Source organism: Lygodium microphyllum, unplaced genomic scaffold (genome assembly GCF_053477565.2).
Source record: "Lygodium microphyllum isolate KBCC unplaced genomic scaffold, Lygodium_microphyllum_v1.1.10 scaffold_31, whole genome shotgun sequence".
NCBI lineage: Eukaryota > Viridiplantae > Streptophyta > Polypodiopsida > Schizaeales > Lygodiaceae > Lygodium > Lygodium microphyllum.
Genome location: NW_028229514.1, coordinates 5,250,651 through 5,260,566, shown reverse-complemented (window position 1 = coordinate 5,260,566; position 9,916 = coordinate 5,250,651). Strand labels below are relative to the sequence as shown.

Here is a 9,916-nt window from a genome sequence, read left to right as displayed (position 1 = left end):
TAGGTGTCAAGAGGGACTTTCTCTTGATTCCTGTTTATCTTCGGGGCCATTTCTTGCATATGGCCAATTTGTAAATATACATATATGCCTACCTTATAATATGCACAATCATTTCTTGACCATTGGTTTTTTCTTTTGCTAAAATCTAGATTTATCATCATCATGTAATAGCTTAATATAAATGATTATGAGGACATGAAGATCATGTTTTGATATGAAAAAATAAATTAAGTGTGCACTTTTTTCTTTGCAAGTAAAGCAAGTGTGATGCTTGATTGAATTCTACTTGTGTAAGTTTAGTATTAATGCATCATAAATCATTTCTCTAAATATTGTGATGCTTGATTGAATTTTGCATCGTGAATCGTTTCTATAAAAATGCTTTATTGAATTTATAATTCATTGTAAGCTTAAAGTTAAGGTGCTAGAAATCATTCCTCTAAAAATTTATGACTCATATGGTTACATGGGATGTCAAGTAGTTTTTAAAGTTTTTCCAATACAAACTATTGCAAACAAATCAAGATGATTGTAAAAGAGCTCCAAGATGATGAAGATGCACTAGAGGGATGAATTTTTTACCTCTTCTTACTATGACTTGGAGATGTGATTTAGTTTAAACAAGTTGGTTTAATTTTTTAAAGTTTTTCCAATACAAACTATTGCAAATAAATCAAGATGATTGTAAAAGAGCTCCAAGATGATGAAGATGTACTAGAGGGATGAATTTTTTACCTCTTCTTACTATGACTTGCAGATGTGATTTAGTTTAGACAAGTTGGTTTAATTATAAAGAAAAGGATTTAGGTGTGATATGGATTGGCAAACTTGATGTTGCTGCTATTTAAACTTACATATGATTTAAGGTAAGTGCTAGGGATAAATTCCTCATTCATGTGCTTAGGCTCAAACATATAGAGAACAATCCTTGCTTTGGTGAGGTCATATGAGCATGTCATAGAGGTGCTCTAGCCTATCTTTAAGATATATTGGACTTCTATAATTTGCTTTGAACTATGCTTATTGTATCAACTTCTATCATTTTCTTTGGACTATGCTTATTGTATTGACTTCTATAAATTTATTTGGAGAATGCTGATAGTATTGACTTCTTTAAATAGTAATGAGGACAATATATGCAAAAAAGTAGACACACAAATAAATAGAGGGTGGTTGGGTAGGTAGGTGTACAAGTAGTTAGCCAAAAATGTAGGCATGCCCATAGATATGTATGCACATACATAGATACATGCATGCATGCATATATAGATGTCTATACACATACATACATACCCAACATACATAGACATATACAAACATTGATATGTCCACACATGCACACACATTGTTTGTGTGAGTGTGTTGGAATATTGTAGAGTAATCTACTTTAGTTTGAAGGAACTTCAAACTACTTTAAAGTATGCAAAACTAAGTTTTAAGTTTCCAAACCATTTCCAAAGCATGATTGATAATATTTAGCCATTGATATACTATTCAAGCTTTTTGATTATCATGCATAATCACAATGGCAAAAAAGGTCACATGGTCTAGATCTAACAATACACATGTAAGTAGTACACCTAGAAAGCACACATGCATAGCATGAATGCATGCCGATATGTTAACCACATAGTAATCACACCTTCAACGAGAGAGAGAGAGAGAGAGAGAGAGAGAGAGAGAGAGAGAGAGAGAGAGAGAGAGAGAGAGAGAGACTCTATTCTTGAAACATGTAAAGGTTTGGCTTAAAAGTTTGTTGTTTGGGTTCTTAATTATTTAACATCTTAATTATAAAAAGGAGTGGGGAAATATTTCAAACTATGGAATGAAAAGAAATATGCACATAGTAACAATATTGGTATGGACACATAGGTGCAAAATCTTTCTCACATTAGTCTAGACTTGTGAGACATGCTTCAAGCATATAGATAGAGGAGAATAGCCTTATTGCTCATGTGAGGTTTGAATTTTGGAATCTCATTGTGGAGAATAGACACAACGACCAAAGCCTACAATAAAGTCTATCATTAGATCTCTCTCTCTCTCTCTCTCTCTCTCTCTCTCTCTCTCTCTCTCTCTCTCTCTCTCTCTCTCTCTCTCTCTCTCTCTCTCTCTCTCTCTCTCTCTCTCTCTCTCTCTCTCTCTCTCTCTCTCTCTCTCTCTCTCTCTCTCTCTCTCTCTCTCTCTCTCATGTGCACACATGCACAAACACACATACACACATTTAGCACATCAAAAGGAGTCTTCATAGAGCACTCTCAAGGGGTGAAAATCAAGAGTTTTTGTGTGTCTGATAAATATGTGAGAGTTATGGGATATTTGAATGGGAAAATCTAAATGCAAAGGTTTTATGCTTGCTAGGATGAGAGCTTTCCTCCATGAATTCCCAAACTTGTATTTGTGCATGTATGCAAGATGGTCTTTTGCATGTGAGCATACAACTACTTGTGCACCTATATACATAGATTGAAAAACTTACTTGGATCAGCAAATACAACAAGCCCAGTGCCATTGAAGTGACACGTCCACCAATTTCGTTGATTTTGTTGATAGTACATGTTCATAACATAAGAGGCATGAGAAATTAGATTGTTGGGGATGTAACAAGCGCCTTGAGGTTGGATAGCTGAACAATCTACTCCCCCTTCTCCACAAGCATAGGCAATATTGCGTAGCAATGTCAACTCATCAGCTGCGGGCTTGGATATGCACCAAACTTTCTGTCCAATACCTTGAGGACCTTGCTGTAAAGCCATTTGTTGATAAATAATAAATATATAAAGGCAATCAAACTAGAGCAAAAATAGCTTCAAAAACTTTGTGTTGATTTTTGGAGAGATACTAGTTTATCGTACTTCATAGGTCAAAATGGACACATATTGTTTTGTGGCCATAATGAAGTGAACACGCACACTAGAGCAAGTTAACACTTGTTAGGAAAAGTACACATTGGTTTTGCTTGAAATCTTTTCCATTTTACAAAATATCTAATTCAATTGTTACACTCATTACTTTAACATGCAAATACCTTTCTATTCAAGGTTGTATTGTCTCTTCTTATATCTCCTTTTGAATTGAATGTTTCATTCATATAATTTTTTATTTGGTTCACATACTATTCTAGCACCATTTTCCTCTCTGTATAGGTAGTAGGACTACAACTGAAATGTAGATCTTGTTAATTGATGTTCTTTAGTGGTATGCCATTGCTAGTTGACCATAACACAACCACAATAAAAGCAAAATAAGGATCTAGTGTCCATTACCCTTTTTCTCTTCTTTTTCAATTTAAGAGGGCTTTTTCCATTTTTGAGTCACCTCAATACCACCATAGTTTGTAGAAAACATATATGTGATATAATGGCAAAATATAAGAAGTTTTTTTTTTTTTGGGTGAGGGGGTGTTTTCCATTGTCGAGGCATTATATTAAAAAGTTACTATATAAAACATCCAAGTGGGAAATTTACATAAAAATGAAGTCACTAGGAAAACCTATAGGTGCTAAATGTGCCAAAATATAATGCATTTTTGTTATTTAGGTCCTAGTTTTGGCCTATGTCTACCTTTATGGTTACAAAATGCCTCATAGCAATACAAAATTGCATTTGTTGTGTTGTTTACACTATTAGGTGCCTTCTATGGGATTACATCCATACACACACACATGCATGTGCACACTCACAAGGTTCATGCCAACACATTTTGTAAAAAAGATAATTGAAATTTTCTCATGATCTTCCCATTCACTATTCAATATTTTATGCTACTTTCTTCATCACACCCTCCCAAAACTACAGCATAACAACTTTGACCTATGCATGCCTCCAAACAAGTTTTCATATGTATATGTAATTTATGTGAGCCAATGTTAGGTAAATGCGCACGTAAAATGATAAAAGATTGTTTTTTAATGCGCAATGTTGAGGATGGGGTGAAGCTAGTTCATATTGTTAAGAGTTTTTGTAAGTTGTTCTGGATGTAAGTTGGTATGGCATTCTCATGCAATGATTGGGAGTAAAAGGACGTCGGTAAGGGGGGGTCCTTGGCCTAATATGGTTAATTTACACTTAATGTGATAGGAAAAACCAAGGCCTAATACGAGGAAGAGTATATTAATCACACTATGACCTCATACAATAAGGTAAGTATGCTCTTAACAATGCCACGTATGCTCTTGATGCAAGGGTTTTAACTTCACGGTGGTGCACCTGCTTGGTCGCGGGTGTAGGAGTAGCCGTAGGAGAAGAGGGCGTCGAACCTGCAAAACCACAACAACAAAAACACACGGCACGGCATCAAAATCTGAGTCATGTGGGCGTTATCCGTGGCGTGCAGCTTCAACCACAGGGAATTAAGCTTACCTGAGGACGAAGAAGAAGAAGAAGAAGAAGGAGGAGGAGAAGAGGATGGTGATGATGATGATGATGATGGAGTAGAAGACGAAGGAGAAGAAGAAGAAGACGAAGATGAGGAAGGAGAAGAAGAAGAGGAAGACGAAGGAGAAGAAGAAGAAGACGAAGACGAAGAGGAAGAGGAGGAGGAGGAGGGAGGGTTGGAGGTTGAGGGAGCAGAAGGGGAAGCGTCGAGGGAAGAGGTGTAACTAGTCGTAGAGGAGGTGGTGTAAGGGTTGAAGGAGGAGAACTCGGAAGAGTATGCATCCGCGGGGTTGTTGTTGTAAGAAGAAGGGTTGTAAGAGGAATAGGAAGAAGGGTTGTTGTAAGAAGAAGAATAAGAGGATGTGCGAGATGGGTTGAAATTTGGGTACGTGAAGGAGGAGGGGAATGAGAAGGGATAGGCTACGCATGTTGCCATGCACAGGCACACCACCAAACAACCCAACAACATCTCTGATGATGATGACGACGACGACGACGATCCACCTTGCACAGCCATAGCTATGGCGTTGTCCTCAAGATGTGCTGCACAGACACAAAGGCAAACAGAGAGCTTCTCGATCAGCCTCTTGCACCCTTCTTCTTATGTATGAGCCTTGCCTTGGCCTTCTTTGCCCTCTCATTACACAACCATCTATAGCTCTTCTACATTCTGCAAAAAGTGAACTTGCTACCGTTTGTAAAGAAGCTAGTTAAGTCCAATTCACGTAACCACAATAAGGGGTCACATCCACATTTGCTCAGCTTTACATAACCGGGCAACAATTAGATTGTCTCAAAAACATTGACAAGCTCTCTACTAGAAAGATTGCACCTACATTCTTTGGTTCTTCGAGCCTAGATATCATAATTCAAGCTGACACGCCTTCTCAAAAGCAAGCCATGTGAAGCTCATTACTTGAGAGTCATAATGCCCTCCTAGTTTCCAAGAGAAAGGTGCATTTCACATATGTACAAATATTCCCTTCCCTTTAGGCTTCTTTTCCCATGTTCAAGAAACAAATATGCCTTCAAAAAAGTAACTATTTGTCTCAACCTTTTGGTTTATTGTTTTTTACGTCTTCAAACCATGTAACAAGAAGTAATATGTGACCGAAAGTGAAAGCTTCCCCATCATGAGGATCTCTTAGCATGCGCATGCATATGAAGAAATATAAAGCTCAATATTAACATCTAGCTAACATTCATGAGTGGCAAATGAATGGAATTCCTTTGCTAAACTCCTTTCTACTTGTTTTGGGATCCACTTCACTAGCTTTTAAGGGTAAAAGTATTAAGGAGGTGCATATGTTTGCTACATTTGCTTTACACACGAAATAAAAAAGTACTTAGTGTTCTATTTTCAAAAACTTGCAAAATCAAGATGCAAAGTTCCATCTTTACCTTTAAAGCTTCGAAAATATTGGTTACTTAACAAATGACCAAAAGAATAACATATAAATACCAAAAGTTTGAAATAAGGAAAGCATGACATCTTGTACCAAAGCAAAAATAGATAATATGATTAATGAAATTTATAGAGAAACTATAAGACCTCCCTAGTAAGAGGGCACAACCATTGCCATTGAGGGCTATAACGACAAATCATGGCTCAAGATTTGGTTGTACATTTGGGGAGGATATCTTGAATAAACAAAAGAGATACAACAAGCTTATGGCCGGAGCCAAAACCTTTTGTGACTTTAGGGAGTATACATTAAATATGCATGGATATTAATGAATGGATGTAGAGTGTATATTGACCATGTGAATGTTGGATGTTGCCATACTAGTGGAGTATGCTATTGGACCATCAACCTTAAGATGTTTAAGGCAATCACATCATGCAAAAAAACTTTACATCAATGCTACATAACTACACAAGTTATTCTATACCTTACTAAATCATGGATAAAAAAGGGGCATGCTTGTTTACTATTGCAATGTATAGTGACATTACTTGAAAGAATCTTGAAGACATATAACACATTTCTTAATTTTGTTAAATTATCATGAATATGCCCTTGTCTTGTATTCTTTAAACGCCAAAGTCCCCACATATACTCTAAGGTGACTCTCATAACTGTAAGAGCCAAAATCTAAGCCAATATTTAGCTTAACATGGCAAAGAGAGACCTATGATGGTTATATATATGCTAGAGATGTCCCTTGAAATATGTTTTGTCACATAGGTTAGTGCATCATTTTTAAAAATGCTTCATAGAGATAAAATTAATAATGTCTTTGACATTTTCTTATGCTATCTTGATCTGGTACTTATGAATACTTTCTAGTACTTGAACCTATGTATTATGCTTGAAGTAATGTCAATGCACAATTGCCCATTTTAAAAGTTCATCTTTGCATTATCAACTTATAATCTTAGTTATTTAGTGAAACACAAATTAAGAGAAACCAATGAAATTGTAGTATATACATAGATAGAATTTTGTAATGGTGGGAAATCCCACCAATTTTCATCCAAAGTTTAAGCTCTCCCAAGGGTAAGTATCCCTTGTAACTACCAATTAAGGTCGTACTCAACACAACCTTTGCACCAACCAACTTGCATGTTGCTCATGGGTTAAAAATTGCAAATACTTATCTCCACATACATTTGAGTGATGGTGGAAGGATAGAGATAATGAGTAAGACAAGAATGCCACATTGCATATTATCCTTGCCCAAGGTATATAGTTTTGATTTTGAACCTTGGTTAATAAAGAATAGAGGCAATGAATAAGACAATAATGCCACATTGCATATCATCCTTCCCCAAGGTTCATTTTGATTTTGAACCTTGGGTTGATAAAATAAATTTGATTAAGGTGGAGTGTGAACCCAATAATATGGAGTGCATGCTTCTTTTTCAAAAACTGCTTTGATTTTGCAATAGTTTCCTAAATTATTAAGGTGAGTTAAAAAATCTCTAAAATATCTTATTTCCATTTTCAAGGTAAAATTCCATCATCTACTTCACGCTACTTTATGTGCAAATGCATAGAAGTATTTTAAATGGAATTGTAAATTTAGAGAACATATTGAATGAGACATGTTTTACAACATGGACCATGGTGGAAATACACTAAAGTTGATTGCTTTCAATTTAAAATATGGATTACTACACAACAATATAAAGTCATAAAAAAAAATAGCATGTAATGTTGTTAAATGTTCAAGATAATGTGTAGATATTATTATGTGAAAACTTATTTTGTAAAAGGAGAATCTAACATGTTTTATGGCTAAGTAAAAAAGTGAATTATTTTTAAACTAAATCCATATACTAATTCCTAGAATAAATCTTATGATACTTGAGTAGAATCATAGATGTATTGCTTGACATCCTAAAGCCGCACATAATTAGTACATATGTGAAAACATATTTTGTACAAGTAGAACCTAACATGTTTCATGGCTAGTAAATCAAGAGGATTATGTTTTAACCAAACCCATATACTAATGCCTAGAATTAATCTTAGGATACTTGAGTTGAATCATCATATGTTTGCTTGACATCGTGAATCACCACACAATTACTTCATATTAATATTTATAGCTATGTTATTTGCATGGATAGGAGGTAGTTTGTTATGGTACAAAATCTCTAGGGTAGATCACTCAAAAATACACAAGCCTATCATGTGGGTTCAAATTAAGGACATATTTTTTTACAAACACAAGGTTATCATTCAAGGGCTATTCTTTATTTCCAATAAAAATAGTATAATGTATTCATGAAACATCTAGCATGGTGCTCCATAGTTGTTGAAGTCCAACTTGCGCCTTTAGCATTCTTTAGAGTTTCAAGAAAGAAGAATCACTCCAAAAAAGTTGCTTCAAGCTCCACAATTTCTTTAGGGAACTTCTTTAGAATCGTTCCTTTGGGACAATAAGATTTACTATTTCTTGTAAGCATCATATCTTGCGAAAGTGCTATTGTATAGGATGAACATCCTCACCTTCATTAAGGGGGTGTTGTAGTGTATATTGTTGTGGAGAAGAAGACTCTCACTGAGGGTTTTAGGAATTTGGTGTTGCGTGAGTTGGAGGTGGTATCTATGGCAATCCAATGGTGGAGACACTAAGGGTTGCATAGATTTGAAGATGATATAGGAAGTGGAGAAATGTAAAACATATTAGACACACTAGTGAAAGAGATTGATGTTCTCTAAGTGTTGATTAGACACACTACTAAAGAGATTGATGTGCTCTAAGTGTTGATTGTAGTGAAGGTACCATTTGATCCTCCTCACTCATCAACATTATACCTTGGTGTCTCACAATATGATTAAACCCACTCAAGAGTAGCCTTGTGGCTTATTTGAGTATTAGGCCTATTCTTTGCTTCTAGAAATGATAAATCTTTCATATGGAAATGAAAAATTCACTCTTAGAAGCTTGAAGGAACCTAACATTTCATTATAGCAAGCACACTAGGATGGTGAAATTTTGGAGTATTGAGATAAAATCTCTAACAATAAGTGGGAAGCTCTTATGAGAGGGTTTGAGAACTATCCTTCTAGTGGTCCTCTTCCAATAGATTAGAATTTATGCTTTGGAAATTTCTTCATTGTATATGTGTTTTTTAATTGATAAGATGCATCTTATTATGTTTGCATTGATAATTTAGTACCCAAGACCTCCATAAGAATCATATTTTATTCTTAAAGCAAAAATTTATGATGATTCAATGGCCTTTAGTAGAATGCATGTATTCATGTTCGAGCATTAAGAAGTGTACATGCATAATCATTTTTATATGAAATCGCATTCTTGCTTTCACATGATTGCCCAAAAAAGTACATGCAAACAACACCTAGAAAAAATACAATATTTTTTTTAATCTTGTTATCTAATATATTTACCAACAAATATCAATTCAATGTATCCACGAATGTCCTAGTTCATAACATGTATTTACATACAAATTGGGTTGGATAGACAAAATAGTAACTAGACTCCTAGGGTTGGAAGTACTTAGGCACCTACTATGGACTTGAAAAGATATTTCAGTTGACCTATAGAGCTCTTGCAATAGTGGACTATAATGGAAGATATCATTGTTTTATCAGAGGTCAACCTACTACCTATGACTGCCCAAAATCTACAGAGAGCATTAGAGTGAGAATGTGATAGGAATTAGGAAACCAATCTAGGTGATGTGGATAGTGAAAATGTAGATCTTGAATTCCTATTGCATTTAGTATAAATACCATGGGAAATGATGTGTGGGTTGGGAGTTATAGCTAGAGAAAGAAGAAAGGATTTTGTAGTTTTTGTTATCATGAGGATGTTAAAGAAAGAGATATAGCTAGAGTGAGGTTTAGATGAGCCATGGAGATGAAGAGAACAAAAAAAGTTTCTAATACCATATTGGGAAGAACAACTGCACAATCAAGAATCTCATATTGTATATGCAATCAATCTAAGCATGTACATCACATTAGAGAAGACTTGGATAAGATCCTCAAAGCTAGATTTGTCTACCAAATAGATCATATAGGCTGGGTATTACCCATTGTTGTAGTACGCAAGAAAA

General features: G+C 35.2%; 1 protein-coding gene across 1 annotated transcript; it reads right to left on the bottom strand.

The window, feature by feature from the left end:
* Positions 1-1,739: 1,739 nt before the first annotated feature.
* LOC148009275 (uncharacterized) lies at positions 1,740-5,149 on the bottom strand. Its single transcript, XM_087673557.1, has 4 exons — positions 4,363-5,149; positions 4,210-4,259; positions 2,480-2,744; positions 1,740-2,009 (listed from the first exon to the last, which is right to left on the bottom strand). Exons 1-4 carry the CDS (start codon positions 4,892-4,894, stop codon positions 1,978-1,980), a joined length of 879 nt encoding a protein of 292 aa, XP_087529683.1. The 5' UTR covers positions 4,895-5,149; the 3' UTR covers positions 1,740-1,977.
* Between the last annotated feature and the right edge of the window lie 4,767 nt (positions 5,150-9,916).

Bases quoted from the DNA above. Each gene is read 5' to 3' on its own strand.
- LOC148009275 (XM_087673557.1), bottom strand. From the start codon at position 4,894: ATGGCTGTGCAAGGTGGATCGTCGTCGTCGTCGTCATCATCATCAGAG. The intron at 4,260-4,362 runs GTAAGCTTAATT...GTGGTTTTGCAG, and splicing joins TTCTTCTTCTTCGTCCTCAG to GTTCGACGCCCTCTTCTCCT. The intron at 2,745-4,209 runs GTGCACCACCGT...ATGGCTTTACAG, and splicing joins CTACACCCGCGACCAAGCAG to CAAGGTCCTCAAGGTATTGG.